A 17,982-nucleotide genomic window follows, 5' to 3' on the forward strand; every position below is an offset into this window, starting at 1 on the left:
ATTTAAGAGATTATGTAATGATAGATAGGATTTGAATTTATCTTAATAAAATTTTATTATAAAATATTAATTAGGATTGTTATAATAGGAAAATAAATAAATGAAAATGTATTTATGTTATATAAATATATAAATTTTTTTATTAAAATTGAATAAAAATAAATAAATATGTAATCTAGTGCTAAAAAAGATATGACAAATAATTCCATCGTACGTGGGTATTGTAATAATTCGTCCCCGTTTTGACAAGAATCCTCGTATTGGTTGGGCATGAATATGAGAAATATCCGACTTTTTCAATTGGGTATGGGAATGAGGATGTACATCCCGTCCCTACACCCGCCATAATACATATCCCCGCCATGTCCATGTTCTCGGTTAAATTATTAAAATACTCATTGTCTATTAAGTAACCTTATATTCGTTTATCTCTGATATATTTTTGGTCTCATCCCAACTTTTATGTAATTAAGTTGAAATGATGTATGTCAATTAAATATTTTTTATGTCTCACTTTTGAATATTTTTACTTTTTTAATATTTGTATTTATTATATATTTTCTTTTCACATATCATGTTTAACATTATCAATGTAAGTGTTCCACAGCATAAACCTTTCATTTATTAGGTAATATAAAAAATTCATCTTCTTTATTCTAATGTTTGTTTCATAAAAAGAACTTTTTTATTTCATTAAAACCATTTTCGTTATATGTTAATCATCGACTAGGTTGATATTTGAAAAGTTTTCTTAAGGTATTTTCCATCTTAACATACTTTTAATTATACATTTGTTATCCGTTGTGCGATTTCATTCGGTAGTCTCTCAAATTGTTCATAAAAGATACATTTGATTATTGTTTTAGTTTTAGTATCTTTATTTATGGTTTACTTTTATAGTGCATAATACTATTATGATATTTTTTATACAATTAATTTTATTTTTTAACTCATTACCATATGTGTAATTTTATCACCATAATTTTATTAATAAATTTTATTTACTATAATATAATAATTTAATTAATCATTTGATTTTTTTATTTCCATCCAACATATATAGAAGTTCAAAAGGTGAAAGATCTATATTAAAATTTGTTATTATTAATTTAATCTTTGTTCATTGTATGATTTTGATCAAGTGATGTAATATAACTTTTATTTAGTATATTAAAAAATATATTTCATTAGAATTTAAAAACTTGAAGTAAATAAACATTTAAAATATTTTTTAATTTGAATATTTATTTTCCTTTTATATTTTTTTAAAAAATATTTTTAAAATTTATCAGCTAGGTTTCATTAATGCTTGCAAATTTAATAAATGTTTTGGTTCTCATCAAATTTTATTTAGTATTATAATTTAAAATGTATATAATTGTAATATAAATTATTTCTAACTATCTAATATTGAAGAAAGAAATACTTATTTTAATATTTAATATTTAATAATATTATGTTTTCTTCACCGTATTTTTTTATAATTTTTTATTAGTTTATAAAAAATTATCTAATTGATATTGAAACTATAAGAAAACATGTGTGGATACGGGGTACGAATATATAACGGATACCCGATAGGGATTAAGATGAGACAAAAACTTGATAGTCATTATGTTTGAGTATTGGGATGAGATGATTTTTTTTCTCTGGAGATAGGTATAGGATAGCAAAACCCGTCACCGTCCCACCCCATTGTCATCCCTATAAACAATATAACAAATTATAATACCAATAGGTAAAATCAAATAATCATTAAATAAAAAGATAAATAAAATAATCTATAACTATATATAAAGAATTTTTTTTTTGTGTGCACATTTCATAATTTCAATTTTATCCTTTACAATGTAATTATTTATCAAATTTTTAAAATTAACGGATACTTTTACATGTTTTCTATAGAACTATCGATCTTCTTTTTTTTTCCCTATTCATCCATAATTATTTTCTCGTATTTTCTTCCTTCGTTTCACTTTATTTTTAATAAATATAAATTTATTTTGTATATTAACTTAACAACATTACAATATCTTCACCAACTAATATAATATGATGCATATTTAAAAAAAATGTACATGTCTAAATTAAAAAGTATATATATATATATATATATATATATATATATATATATATATATATATATATATATATATATATATATATATATATATATATTTCCCTAACTCAACCAATGAATAATTTATTTGTTATTCCTAATCCCTAATGATGAATTAAGAATCCAATTGACAATTCTAATAACTCAAATTGTAAATGTTATCTTGTATAAATATCGTTATATTCCACGCAATTACTCAAAGCCATTAGTTTCTTTGTTCTATCTATATCTATATAACGAAAATATCTTATAAAATAATTATTATCAAAAGAAAGAGTTTGTAACTCCTACATGATTATCTTTTAATATATTTTCAATGTTAATGTTATCATCATTCCTGTGTATTATTAACTTTTAGGAATAAAGTTTTATATAATAATATTTCAAGCTTAAGAAGCTTTATTTTAATTTATATGAATATTATATTTTATATTATGTTCATTATTTTATTATTTGTCAAATAACTTAAGTATTAGAACATTATTTGTAAGTAAAGAGTATTCAATTTTTATTTATATATCATTAGTGTAGAGTTAATTCTTCATTAATATTAATAACTAAATTAATAAAATTAAAAAATTCATCTCATCAACAACTCAATAAAAAACGTTCATTTCCAAGAATATTTGTTTTCCATCATGGATCTTTTGGTAAAGATTTTCCTAAATTTCAAAGCTCATGGTTTTGACAGAAGCCACACCGTTTTAATTCTTCAACTAATGAGATGAACAAAATCCTTAGTTAATAAATTTGAAACTCACTTGAACTTGAAAGAGATGCATAAGAAATATAATGAACACACGTGTGAGCTACAACTTAAAACACTTTGTAACAATACAAAAAGAAGGCAAGAAATAACTTGGAATCAACAAGAGAACATTATTGAACAATAAGACAATTAGGGATGATAATGGGGTAGAGACGTGTTTCGCTATCTCATACGCATCTTATTGAAAAATTTCATCCTTATACTCATACCCAAACTCAACAGGTATCAAACTTTTGTCTTGTCCCCAATTTCACCGGATAATGGGTATATATTTGTACTCATACTCGTACCCTTTCATGTTTCAATGTTAATTAATTAATTTGTATAAAATGATAAAAAAATTATGACAAAGGAAAAATAATATTATCAAATATTCAATATTAAGATGATGATTGTTTCTCCAATATCAAATATTTATAAATAAATTATATTATAATTGTATACATTTTAAATTAGAACACCAAATAAAATATCATGAAAACTAAAACATCTATTAAATTTGCAAACATTAATAATTGTAATTGATAATTTTTTTTTAAATATAAAAGGAAAACAAATATTCAGATTAAAATATATGTTAAATCATGAAGATTTTTTATACACTAATAAAAGTTATAATAAATCACTATCCAAATAATACAAAGAACAAACATTAAACTAATAATAATAAGATTTTAATATAGATATTGTATTTTTTAAACTTCAATATATGTTGGATGGTGATAAAAAGAAATTAATGATAATTACATTAAAATTTTATATTATATTAGATAAAATTTATTTATACAATTGACAAAATCACATTATGATTATGAGTTAAAAAAATAAAAGATAATTATATAAAATATATCAAATAATATTTTATATTATAAAAATAAAAAACAAATGAAATAATTAAAAAATTATCAAATATTTGTCTTAGAAACAATTTGAGAGACTATTGAATGAAATCATATATATATATATATATATATATATATATATATATATATATATAATTAAAAGTGTGATAAAATGAAAAATAATTTAGAGATCTAAACAAACTTTTCAAATATCAACATAGTCAATAGTTAAAAAATAACGAAAATTGTTTTAGAAAAAAAAATAGTTATTCAAAAGAAAAAAATAATAATAATAGAATAAAAAAATAATTTTTTATATTACGTAGTAAATTAATAGTTTATGCTATTGAACATTTACATTTAAATTGAGAGTGTTAAAAGTTCTCATGTGAAAAGAAAATATATAATAAATAAAAATAATAAAATAAATATAAATATTCAAATGTGAGACGTAAAAAATATTTAATTGACATACATTATTTGAATATAATTGCATAAAAGTTATAATAAAATGAAAAATATATTGATGATGAAAATGAATTTTATGACAAACCAAACAATTAAAGGAAATAGAAAATAGAAATTGTGTAATATATATATATATATATATATATATATATATATATATATATATATATATATATATATAGTGGTGGATCTTGACCAACATTGTTGGGGGTGCCCAAATAATACATCCAAAATTTATACATTTCATTATTGTCACTCACACAATAAAAAATGAAGTATACAAAGAAAATTGAGAGACATAAATACCAAAAATGATTTATCAATATACCTATTTAAATAATCTATTCCTTTATTCTTCATCAATATACCTATTTAAAAAAATAATACTAAAAAATGATTTATCATAATCTAATAAAAAATTGAGAGACATAAATATCAAAAGAAAATTCGATGATAATCAAACCACACTTAAAATTCAATTATAAAAAACACACAGTACAATCATTTTTTCTTCTATGTTGATAAAATAAAAAATTAATATAAAAGAGGCTCATTAAATAAATTATTAAACTAATATTTCACTATCAAGTGAGACAAAAGAAAATTACCTTCTTCTTTATTTATTCGAATGGAAGAGAACAATTGAGAGATGAAAGCAAAAATAATTAATCTTTTTCTCTTCCGAAAGAAAAGAAAATAGGTAAGAATGGAAGATAAAAACAATTTGTAAGAAATTCAAGACATAGACATTAGACATATAAAAGAAGCTCATTAAATAAATTATTGAATTAATATTTCACTATCAAGTGAGACGAAAGAATTACTTTCTTCTTTTCTTCTCCGAAGATGGAAGAGAATAAAGGAGAAATAAGAGAAGAAATAATAGATCATTTTCTTTTCAGAAACAAAAGAAACCAAATGAGAATGAAATATGAAAATAATTTATGAAAAACACAATCTATAATGAAAACAAATAATAAAAAATATCTTGATAAATCTTTTTAATCTTTAATCTTTATTATATTTGATTTTATATTTTATTATTTATTAGTATTAATTATTATGTTTATAAAAGAAATAAAATATTTAAAACAAAATAAAATCAAAATACCTAATATTTATAATAAAAAAATCAAAATATCTATATAAAAAAATTTTCAGGGCCAAGGCCCCTCCCTGCACCCATGATGATCCGCCTCTGTGTGTATATATATATATATATATATATATATATATATATATATATATATATATATATATATATATATATATATATATATAAATTTACTTAATTGATTATGAATATTTTAATAATTTAAACAGAAACGATGACATGACGGGAATAAATATTTTGGCGGTAGGAACTGGGTCGATATGTACATCTCCATATCTATCTTTATACCAGTTAAAAAAGTTGGGGATTCCCCATATCCATACCCAGTTAATGCAAAAATTTTTGTCAAAACATGAATGGGTTTGGGAAAAACAGATTTATTTGTCATCCCTAAAGATAATTAGTCGATAGAAGAAGTAATTTACACCACTTAATTGACCAATAACTTGATTGACCAATAATATGATGACTAAACCTTTTGAAATTTTATAAAATAATGCCAGATGACCTAATCAGATCCATGAACACATTAGAGCAATTATATATAGACAAATCTCCATCAAAAATATATGCGACCAATAAAATAAACAAAATCAAATGAACTATATAAGAAACAGATCTCGTGAGTGAAAAAAGTTTACGAGAAAATTGTATGAAGAACAAAATAAATGAAAAATTATGAAACTTTCAGAAACCATAAATATTAAGCACTTTTATACAACCGTTCTATAAAATTTGACTAATAAGTTACGCTATTCTATTCAATAAGGTTATGAATTCCTAATCAATATTTACACAGAATATTAATTCTACATTTAAATTAAACTCTATCTTTAAAATTAATAACTATTTTTTAAGGTGGCAGTGGTTTTTCATTACATTAGGCTCTGGTTTTCATACTAGCAAATAAATTCAATTTCTCATATGCATTGTATGAAGACTATATATTCCGAATTTTAGTTCAAAGCTTTTCTGTCATGTTCCTGATAAAAAAAAAGAACATAATTTTCTCAGCTTTTGGTGATATCAGAAGCACATGGGTTCGGTTTCCCGTTTGTGCTATGCTAGCTAAGACGAGTATTATGAGTTTAATACACAAGCGATTTGTATTAAACAAATCAATAAAAATAAAAATCTAAGGTCTCTACAGATATCGAAATTCAAGAACTAGGTGCCCATGTTAATACAAAATCTCGTCACAACAACTTTCATAATTTATTTCAATCTGGTTTTCCTATTAGACCATAATAAGTATTAATTATTTGTCAAACTCTGCTATAAATTTGGTTAAGAAATAAATAAATCATGTTCCTCGTCCCATAACAACCTGTTTTTCATCGTATATCATATTGTATTTTCTCCTTCTCTATAATGAAATTATTAGACAATTAAATATAGTTAGGTATTAAAATATTAATATATAATATACATACTATACACTATCTAATTATATATTTGAAATGACGGTTTTATATTAAAATTATAAGAAATAAAAGAATTGGACTGAGTTTTTTAGGACAAGAGTGGCAAGCTAAGATGCACACCCATATTTTAATTTGAGTCTTGTATCTATATTTGATATGTATCTATATCTTATATATCTTATACTTTAAGACATTCTACTGATATTTATTAATGAATTAATCAGTCTATAGAGCAATAGTATTTTTATGATGATAATAATTTATATATATTTTATTTTGACAACATTTAATAAATATGATTTAATTTAAATTCACACAATAACAATCATATATTTATCGTATTTTTAAGAATTTGTATATACTTTTCAATATGCATATATCACGTATTATATCTTATTATTTTTTAAATAAATGTATTAACGTATCAGATACTTAAGTAAGCATGCACTTTACTTTTATAATATATTTGATTATGTGATAATATATTGTTGAGATATTTTAGAAATTTTATGATAATAATTCTTATTTATTATTATAATTGTGTATTTATTAGGCTTTACTTTTGTATATTTTATTTATTTTTAAAATTGTCATATAGGATTTATGTATGTGTATATTGTGAAAAAGTATGTGAGAATCATTTTATTCTCTTTTATTCTTGAGATGATATAAGAGTTCTTGATCCTTGGGTGTTTCTGACTGTGTAAAATTAAGCAACCTTAATTGTTATCTAAACTTAATTGCAATCTCCATTGTTGCTCACTTAACCTCTGATCTTTACTATGTGTTTGGTCTCCATTATCGTACACAATTACAACTTTTATTGTTGTATTTTTATCCTAATTCACGTGTGTATCAATTTTTTCATCATGGCTAAAGTAAAAAATGGAGACAAGCCTGAGGTTAGAGGAGAGTTGCATAGTGTGCATTTTGCCTATTGGTTGAATGGAAAAGGAGATAAATGTTGGAAGTTGCATGGAAAATCCCAAAGCAAAGAGTGGGGATACAGTTGACACAAAGTACAACATTATTGTCCTAATGTGGTTGGTGCCTAGGATGGGAATAAGGACTCTTTAGGTTTGATTTTAAAGTCGTTGGAACCTATGATGGAGTATGTGGTGGAGCTTATGGTTTAGTCTACTATGGTGCAATCTGTTGTAGTATTGTTGTTGTTTAGTCATAGCCAGAGCTAGTGGTGGTTAATCATGTTATCTGTGTGTTGTGAATGAATATTCTTTTGTTAATAATTTATATGTTTCTACTTGTGGTGTTGATAACGTTGTTTTCTACCTTTTATTGATGTTAAGTTTCATGAATAAAATCAACTCCTACATAACTTTTATCTTGTTTAATCCTCTAGTTTATGTTGTTTTTGCATTGTTTCGTATATTAGTTGTTCTATACTTTTTTTTACTTCTAATCTCTATTATGAGTGTGTGAAATAAAACAATAGGAAGCAATTCTCGTGGAGGAAAACAAGCTAAAACTCAAGGAAGCATGATTGGACATGAAAGATTGACTTTTACACAAATAATCATGTCGATGGGCATCGAGATCAAGTCCAACACTGTAAACATGGAGAAAGGACTCACTTATATGTATATACTGCCTTAGACCACCCTTGGAAGGCCAAAAAACGACCATTGGGCGCCAGGGTCACTCGCTGGGCGAGCTAGTGGCTCGCTGGGCGAAAATGATAAACCAAAATTGCAGTATTTGAGTCGCTGAGCAAAAGTATGGCTCGCCCAACGAGTTACATGTCTGAGAACGTCAATTTTAGGCCTCGTTGGGCGAGAATGAAGCCACTGGGCAAGAATATCGACCCCAACCCCAATACGCGAATATGGTTATTTAATCATGTTTCTATGAGAGTATTAGGGGATTCCTCATTTTTCACGAATAGAAACATCTAGGGTGCTTGGGAGAGACTTTTGGAGGCTATTAGGGGTGTTGGGAAACTCTCCCTTCTCCTTTTTGGGTATTCTTCTTCATCCATGGAGGTTTTACCCCTTTTGGGTCGGAGAGGATGATGGGTTACGAAATTGGAGGTGGAGATGCGAATGTGAGGCACAATTGGAGCATGAAGCAGTATTCTAGAACCTTGGGAGAATGATTGTTTCTACTTTATGGTTCCAATTTCTTCCATATTCTTCAATTTTGTAAAACCTTAGGTTCTCCACCACGGAGAGCAATTTCTATTTGTTGAGATTAGATGTAAAACATTGAATTCTTGTGTAAAATTGTGTTGTTAATTCATATGCTTTTCCAATTCATGTTAGTATTTGATTTCCATGTTTAATGCTTGATGTGGATTGCTCCCATGCTTGATTTGTGATTCTTGAGGTGTTGGAAAACATCTTTAGAATCTATATTTGAAATTAAATACCTAATGGATGCTTGTATCTAGGAATAGAACTTGGTTCATTAGTAATCTTAGATTCTTGAAACTAATGTATGATTTCACCTATTGAGGGTTCAAGGAATTGAAACTTGATGAGTGATCATAGGCTCAGAGGCTCTAGGAATAGGATTTGAGTATTCTTGTGAATTGATTTTAACATGAATATGGAATTGGAATAATTTGGAATGCATGAGAATGAAGTGGTTGAAGTCTAATCTTGAAAAATTGTAAATACACTATGTTAATTAATTTCTTGTTGCACATCAACTGTTTCATAAAATACAAAAAGAGTTTCTTAGTGTTTTTGTGAACTTTGTGTCTAATTGAGTCGTGAATTGCGAGAGTTGTTATGCGTTGCACAAGTCCCTTGGGAGAGAACGATAAAATACTTATTACTTGCTATGTGCGACCGGTGCACTTGTCGTGTTAATTTTTCACTAACAAGTGTGTCAATGGAGTTTGATTCCTTTGTCGGCATGTCTTCTTTGGTGGATGTCACTCCAATTATCGATAGTTTGCAGGGTTTGTAACATCTAGATTCACCTCACAGTAGTTTTGAGGCCGTTCATAATTCTTTGATGTTTAAAGAAGCTCATTTTGTGAATGAATTTAACTTAGCTTCTAAGTGGGCTAATATACTTTGTAGAGAGAAGGTTCTAATTCTTAGAAGGAGGATGTGCCACAATTCAAACAACAAGGAAACCCGATAGAGTAGGTCAAAGAAAGTTAATATTAAATGTTCCTGAGCAAAGACTTTTAAAAGAACTATTGAGTTTTGAAGGTCGTTAATGAAATGTGAATTAATGATAAATCTCTTAATGTGCTAAGCAACTTGATTACTGAGTGTACTATATAAGCCCAAGCATCTTGACCAACACATCAAGGAACGTATAAGGCCTATTTGACATCATCACAACCTAGAATGCCAAGATCATTGCTTCACATGTGACCGAGAGCATCTCATCCACCTCACATTTTGGGATCGTCTCCAACGCCTACAACAACCAAGATAGAGATGGTTATGGTATTGCATATAGTCGAGACGATCTTAGGCCCTGCTTACCCTTGATCATCTTGCCTTGCGATAGTTGAGATCATGTCAACCTCATTGCAACATGTAGATAATTAAGATTTAAAGTGTATTATTAACATCATTAAACAAGATTAATCATAGTAATTACCTATGGTCTAGGCCTAATCAAGTAAGGGTCCATAAACTTAATATAAGTAACATTGTTCACGAGGTAATTAATTACACATTTATTATTATAGCATTTGTTGTTTTAGCGCATGCATCTGACTTGAACATCAAAGTATCTTTTGCAAGCACACTCTGTTTCAGCTTTAGACAAGACTTGAATGTAGAGACATCTCAATTAGGAGCTTGAAGAAGGAAGACCAGGAGTTGGCGTAATCTTCATAGTGTGTTTCAGTCCCTACAGGAACATTGAGTTTTAGTTTCTTGTTGTTTAATGTTGCATTGGTTTACTATTTTTTCATCTATGTATTTACTTAGTTTTATTTCATAATAGGTATTTTTTTTGTCTATATGTGCGATGTATTTTTTTCATGATTTTGGTGTGGTTTCCAATGTTTTTTTTTTGTTCTTTTTATTTTTTAATAAAAAATTCATGTTATGGCAATGATGAGTTTATGTGAAAAGCTAGTGAATATTTTCAATACTCCTTACAACATTATTATCGTAAAAGATTCAATAAAACAAATCAATTATCCATCAGATTGTACCATCTCCATGGCACATACATAATCCTATTTACGCAAGACAAATGTATTGAGTGGCTAGAAGATCATGCGCCTATTATGTCTCTCTTATGCCTTTCAAGAGTTATAGTTACAAAATTACAAATTAAGATTCAAAATCCTATCATGAGCATGTTCCGAATATATTTCCACATCTGTGACGTCTAGTCCTTTTCATAATGAATTTCGGAACATAGAAACTTTCCTGGACTCTCATAGATAAAAATCATCCTTTACTTTGATACTAGTATATTAACTTAGTATATTTATTCTCCTTTAAGTAGGAGTTTTTACCGAACAAAAATAAAATAAGCAGATGTTCGCACCTACTTATAAATTATTACGCACGATCCAGGTAGAAATTAACTTAATTTGACCAAAAAAATTTCGGTTTCCACAATTTAATTTTTCAATCTTTAAGGTTTATTTGTTTTTTTTATTTTTATCAAGCCATCTTAAAATATTTTTGTTTAATGAAATTCATCCTTGAGTCGTTTATTAACATTAAGAACAGTTGACTCTGTACTTCAATAGTTTGTTAGGTGAGATCATGATCAAAATTAATATTGCAAATTGACAATCAATTTAAATTATAGAGATTAATTAATTTATTTTTTATCATATAATTTTAAAGGTTATGGATTACGCGAGGAAGCAAAATTGAATATAATATAATTTAAATTTTGTTGTTTTTAACAAAACAGGAGTTAATAATACAAAGACAAGGAAAATGGCATAAGACGATGAAAGTGGGTGACACGAGATGTGAAAAGAGACGCACGCAGCCCCTTGTCCTGGGTGGGGTGGGCGATATTTAAAATTTCTCCCTCAGCGCATTGCAATCTCTCTTTTCCTCGTATATATATAAGGAGCACATCACGTATTTAACATGAGGCCACGCAAGGATAGTGAAAGGCGCAGATTCGCTTCGGAATTGCAAACCTCAGCAGAAGGCTCCGAATCGCCGCGTCGGAGGCCGCGACTGTTCGCTCTGATGGCGGGGCAATCACGGAAATGGATGATCCTAGTTGCAACGATTTGGATTCAGGCCTTCACCGGAACCAATTTCGATTTCTCGCAGTACTCGTCGTCGCTCAAATCCGCGCTCAACATCTCGCAGGTGCAATTGAACTATCTCGCCACCGCCAACGACATGGGGAAGGTTTTCGGCTGGTCATCCGGCATCGCGCTCATGCACCTTCCCCTATCGGTCGTCTTGTTCATCGCCGCTGCCATGGGATTCTTCGGCTACGGCCTCCAGTGGCTCCTCCTCACCGGAGTCATCGATTTGCCTTATTTTCTGGTATGTTTTATTCTTTCACTTTTGCCTTTTTTTTATTCTTTCAGTGACGTCCAATTTATTTATTTATTTATGGAGTGAGTGGTTATTACTTTAATTATTATTTATTTCTGACTTCTCACAATAGTCATTCATGGCTGGCTTGCTAGTGGCTAGGTTACGTAACCGGTATACCCTGGCAGTGTTGGTTTTGTTTTGTAGTCTCTGAGAAAAGAAAAATAAAATATAAGATTAATAAGCTTTTAACAATTTTTCTTTTACGCATTCTATATTAGTTTAAGACTTATATACCGTTGATGTATATCAGAAGTCATGCTCCTGGTATGTTTTGTCATAAAAATACATATTAATGACGTAATGGTGATATTTGAATAATTGTTAATATGATTTTATAGTATTTAAGTATAATAACACTTTAGTACCGTTCAATTATAATTTTATTTCTTAATCTTTTTTCTTTTTTTGGTTTTGTTCTACTATTAAGTTTTTAATTTTCACTTTTATTGTTTAAGTTTTATTTTGTTATTTTTGTATTTCGGCATCGGTATCAAAATGACATGATAAAAGATGCCTGAGATAAATATTTTTTATGAATATATGTATATAATTATAGATACAAATATTTTGATTAATTATTTATTAGAATTAATATTCGTTCCCTGTGTTTAATGATTTTTGTTTGGATGTTTCTTTTTTATATTAACTTACTAAAAGTGAAGTCGATGAATAAAACAATAATAATAATGTTTTATTTATGAAGTCAAATTTTCTTTTGTTTAAATTTATACTTTGTAAGGTGACCTATTTAGTTTTTTTTTAGAAAAATTATTTCATTAATTTTAATTTTTTGATAAATATTCATGATACACACTGATACAAAATAATTTGTAAATATTTTTCAAGAGAATAGTCAGATGAATTTTTTTATACGGACGAACAGTGAATAACTATCATCCGTATCCGATTGTCCCACTATTTTAAATAAATTATCGTAAATGTGAATTATTTTATAGATACATCAACACTTTATCACAAAATCAACATATTGGTATAATATGAGAAAATTGATAAATACGATAATGGATAAAATGTATGAGAAAATATTTTCACGGATAAAATTCGCAAAAATGATAACTAAATGACAGAATTTGCAATAAGTCTAATATTTATTATAAATTATAATTAGATAACTTGTGATATATGTAAATAAATGGTTTTTTTCTCTTTTTATAAATGGCAATTGATTTAATTTTGAAAGTAATTAACGGAAACTTAATACTTTTAGCTTACATATGGTTTTATTACATGATAGAGTAAAACTCTATTAACTTCTAAATTTCTAATATCTAATATAATTTTTGTTTTCAAAATGGTTTAATATTTCATTTTATTTCTTCGTGGAAAATTTGTTTCCAAGTCCTAAAAATAAATATCATCATTACGTGTTTACTTTAACTCGTTTTGAAGACGGTATTAATGTAATTAACAAAGATATATTTTGTTTTTCTTCTTATTTTAAGGTAATTCACAGGTTAAAATATAGTTACTTGATATACTCTTTATATAAACACTGTCCGAGAATCAAATTACCTTGTTTCCCGGAACAGTTATTCTCTGTTCCACTAAACAATATTGACACTTCTTTCTTGAAAATTACGGTATTATATTTCTTTTTTCAATGATTGATGATTATGTTAATGGTATTTTGATTCTGGTGAAATGACACCCTTACGATAGTTTTTATTTTTATTTTTTTCAACGATTGAATGATTATGTTATTGGTATTTTGGTTCTGGTTAAATGATACTCTCTGAAAGGTTTATTAGATGAATTAAAATATAAAAGAGTAAATATTATCAAAATTTTGATCTGAAGCTAGCAAGTTCTTGTTGAATGGAATGTTGTATCTTGGGCACATATATTTGAAATTTATCAGGTTTTACTTTTTGAAAGGCATTATATTATAATAGTTACCATATTAATATCATACTGTTTGCGGTTTTCATTGCTTGCAGTCCTATCTCAACTATATTCATAGTTCTATGAGCATAATAAAATAGTTCTTTTAAACAACAGAGCAGCCATGTTCTACCGTTCAAATTCTGCATAATTTTTATATCAGTAATGTATGTGTAATTTTCCTTAGTAATTAAAAGTTTCCGCTTCACCACTTACATTTGAAACAAATACCTAGTTAAAACATCTAACTGATTGATGTAGGATTGTGATTGTACTTCTGCAATCAACCTTCACCAGAAAAGACCCGATTGATGACGAATATATTTTGATCTACATTTCTTATTTCTGATAGTTCAATTAAGGGTCCAATCCAATGTTTTCAATTTTTTAACGGATTGATGATATATGTCTTCAAAATGCTCTTTCTGCTGATTGCAAAATGCGTTGGCGAAATGAGAACCAGACTCCTTTGACTTTCATGCCAAGCCTTTGGCAGAATAAAAAAGAACAAAATTTGCATGAGATGTTATGATTGAGTTCAAGTTTGCTTATTCACCATTCTGAGATCTAAGCTTGAACACGCTGCATGTGGCGAGGTGATAATTCCATTGTAGCACGGCACTTTGTCTATTAATCATTAATCTCACATGGTATTTCTTATAAAACTTTAAATAGTCAATTAGTTATCTGATTTAAGCTGGAAGTATCTCAGTCTCATACTATATAAAAAAAATACTTCCATAATTTCTCTGCACGATGTGCTGTATTCCAAATAATAAGATGCCGTAGTTTAAAATAACACATGTAAACGGTGAGATTCAGTAATTCTGTGATTACATATGGTAATTAAACCGAGGTTGATGATAAGCTCTTAAACATCACTGGATTGTAATATGCAGAAAATTTACTCAGTGTTAGTTGATTACCCTTTAATTTTTATTTGCAGGTCTTTCTTTTGTGCCTTTTAGGTGGCTGTAGCATCTGTTGGTTCAACACAGTATGTTTTGTTCTCTGCATTAGGAATTTCCCAGTAAACCGAGCCCTTGCCTTAGCGCTCACTGTGAGTTTCAATGGCGTCAGTGCAGCACTGTATACCCTTGCTGCCAATTCTATTGACCCTTCCTCCAGTGCACTCTATCTGCTTTTGAATGCTCTCGTTCCCCTTCTTATTTGCATAGCAGCACTAGTTCCTATTCTTCGCCAACCGACTTTAGACCCTCTCCCTCCTGATGCAGTAAACCGGGACTCAGTTATATTTCTAATATTGAACATCCTAGCCCTTTTAACTGGCCTTTATCTTCTCCTGTTTGGCTCTTCCACTTCTGGTGTGGCTTCTGCTCGGCTCTGTTTTGGTGGAGCTATTCTGCTCCTCATCTTCCCATTATGTATTCCTGGCATAGTATATGCTCGGGCGTGGTTTCAGAATACCATCCATTCTAGCTTTCGGATGGAAAGCTCCAGCTTCATTCTTGTTCATGATGATGATCTTGAGATGCATAAAGAACTCCATAGCCGTCACAGTAGTCTTGTTAGCAATGGAGACACTTACAACCTGCTAAGTGACAATGGATACATGTATGGCAGTCAGAAAGCAAAAGAGAGTGATGTATGTTGCGAAAGGGTAATTGGCCAGGATCAGTTGGCAATGCTAGGAGAAGAGCACCCAGCTGCAGTAATTGTTCGAAGATTGGATTTTTGGCTATACTATATTACATACTTCTGTGGAGGTACACTTGGTCTAGTCTATAGCAATAATCTTGGACAAATTGCTCAATCTCTGGGCCAGAGCTCAAATACTTCTACGCTTGTCACGCTCTATGCATCCTTTTCCTTTTTTGGACGCTTGCTTTCAGCTGGACCAGACTATATTCGGAAGTAAGTATTCTCTTCAATCTGCTAATATACTATACTTCTGGAGCTTTCTATAGCAAAAAATAACTTCTTTTGTCTTTGTCTTGAATTGGAAGTGAATCTTAGAAATAAAATGGTAGCAAATATGATGATTGTGTCTTTTGAATTGCAGTAAACTCTACTTTGCAAGGACTGGTTGGCTTTCACTTGCACTTATACCAACCCCAGTTGCGTTCTTCCTCCTTGCTGCATCAGACAGTCTTCTGGTACTGCAGACAGGCACCGCACTGGTTGGATTGAGCTCTGGTTTTATATTCGCAGCTGCCGTGTCAGTTACATCTGAGCTGTTTGGACCTAATAGTGTGGGTGTCAATCACAACATCCTCATAACAAATATACCTGTTGGCTCTCTTCTCTATGGCTTTCTCGCTGCACTAGTTTATGATGCTAATGCACACTCAATACCAGGAAACTTGATAGTGCCTGACTCAGTAGTGTGCCTCGGAAGGGAGTGCTACTTCTGGACATTTGTCTGGTGGGGATGCATATCTGTCCTTGGACTAGCATCAAGCATCCTATTATTCTTAAGAACCAAGCATGCATATGAACATTTTGAGAAACACCGTAAATCAACACAATCAATTGTGTCTTAATTTTTGTTATTGATGGGCCATGAAGATCTTGGTGTGGTTCACTTGTACAGTAGCGGAAACTTCATTGTATTAGGATGAATTTGCATTTGGAGGTTGACATTAGAGAAGCAAAGCTATAGCTATTCTTGAGGAACACATGTATGTATTGTCTTCGAAGAGAGTTGTAGATTTAGAAGGAAGATGATACAGATTTTGTTTTACTCTTTCACAGTACACAAAAATGAGAAAAGACGGCGAGAAGTGGTCTGAAGAACTATGCATCAATGAAACAGAACGACATTTTGGGCAGCCAGAATTTTTTCCTGTTTTGCAGCCATGATTTGGCTCACAGTTAGCAAATAATTCCTCTGCTTTGAACAAAGCTGTCGAAGCAAGAGCTATGCGGTAGCCGAGTTTGATGCATGTTAGATCCAAAGAAGCTGCTCCCATACACTTTGTGGTTACTTTGATATTGAGTTCTTTCAACAAATTAGACAAGACGTTTTAAAAACTATAGTTATTTAATACTTTAAACTCTTATTTGCAATGAACATGTGGCTCTAGTGCCCAAGTTACTTCAAACCTCTTGTTTTCTTTTTCTTCAGTTTTTCCATTTCCAGAGAAAAAACAGACATCAGAGAGTTCAATTTTGTATTTGAGAATCACAAGAAGCAAGCTTCATCTGAATGTATGACCTTGAGCGAGACTCTTTCCTTTTTCGCAGGTTCTGTTATGAATTCTAACTATGTATCACTCGACGAGGTGGAGGAAGATTTTGACTTCCAAATTCTGATTACTCGTCATGCTATACTTCCTGATAGACTATTTGTAAATTTTGCCACTCATTTCTCATATTTATTATGTTCTGAATCATTGGCGCGTTCTCTGTTGAGATAAAAGAGACGAAGTGACTGCTCATTTTTAAGTATCGATGAATTATCATCCGTTTATCCACTTATAACGAGACTCAATTTGCCCGTCGATCAGTAGATATTTTGTTACAACTTTTAGTTAAACTAAACACGGCTTTAATATTAGATTCACAAGAACATTGGCATTCAAGACCAAGAAGACGGAAGTAATTGAAGAAATTATAATAGTTTGAATATAATTTTATCATTCTGAATAGAAGAAAAATAATGTAAGAAAGGAAGGTGTAAAAGGAGTGTCTTGCCTAACCTAAGCTTCAAGGATAGGAACAGAAGGTGTGATTTTTTATACACAAGAATAACCTCTCATATGCTAATGCCATCTTTCTTGCAGTAAACATTTTGGCAGCATATTCCCGGCATGCCTTGCCCCTCTTTGCTAGCCTCTGCGGTCCTTCCTTTACCACTGCTTC

At 29.2% G+C, this 17,982-nt stretch overlaps 1 protein-coding gene across 1 annotated transcript; it reads left to right on the top strand.

Annotated features, from left to right (window-relative positions):
- The first annotated feature begins 11,620 nt into the window (after positions 1–11,620).
- On the top strand, positions 11,621–17,513 carry LOC114178053 (protein NUCLEAR FUSION DEFECTIVE 4-like). Its single transcript, XM_028063733.2, has 3 exons — positions 11,621–12,201; positions 15,104–16,032; positions 16,181–17,513. The coding sequence occupies exons 1-3, from the start codon at positions 11,788–11,790 to the stop codon at positions 16,659–16,661; spliced, it is 1,824 nt and encodes a 607-aa protein (XP_027919534.1). The 5' UTR covers positions 11,621–11,787; the 3' UTR covers positions 16,662–17,513.
- Positions 17,514–17,982: the final 469 nt, after the last annotated feature.

This window comes from Vigna unguiculata, chromosome 3, assembly GCF_037176805.1.
Source record: "Vigna unguiculata cultivar grain cowpea cultivar isolate G323 ecotype 2 chromosome 3, ASM3717680v1, whole genome shotgun sequence".
Taxonomy (NCBI): domain Eukaryota; kingdom Viridiplantae; phylum Streptophyta; class Magnoliopsida; order Fabales; family Fabaceae; genus Vigna; species Vigna unguiculata.

Bases quoted from the DNA above. Each gene is read 5' to 3' on its own strand.
- LOC114178053 (XM_028063733.2), top strand. From the start codon at position 11,788: ATGAGGCCACGCAAGGATAGTGAAAGGCGCAGATTCGCTTCGGAATTG. The intron at 12,202-15,103 runs GTATGTTTTATT...TTTTATTTGCAG, and splicing joins TCGATTTGCCTTATTTTCTG to GTCTTTCTTTTGTGCCTTTT. The intron at 16,033-16,180 runs GTAAGTATTCTC...TTTGAATTGCAG, and splicing joins GGACCAGACTATATTCGGAA to TAAACTCTACTTTGCAAGGA.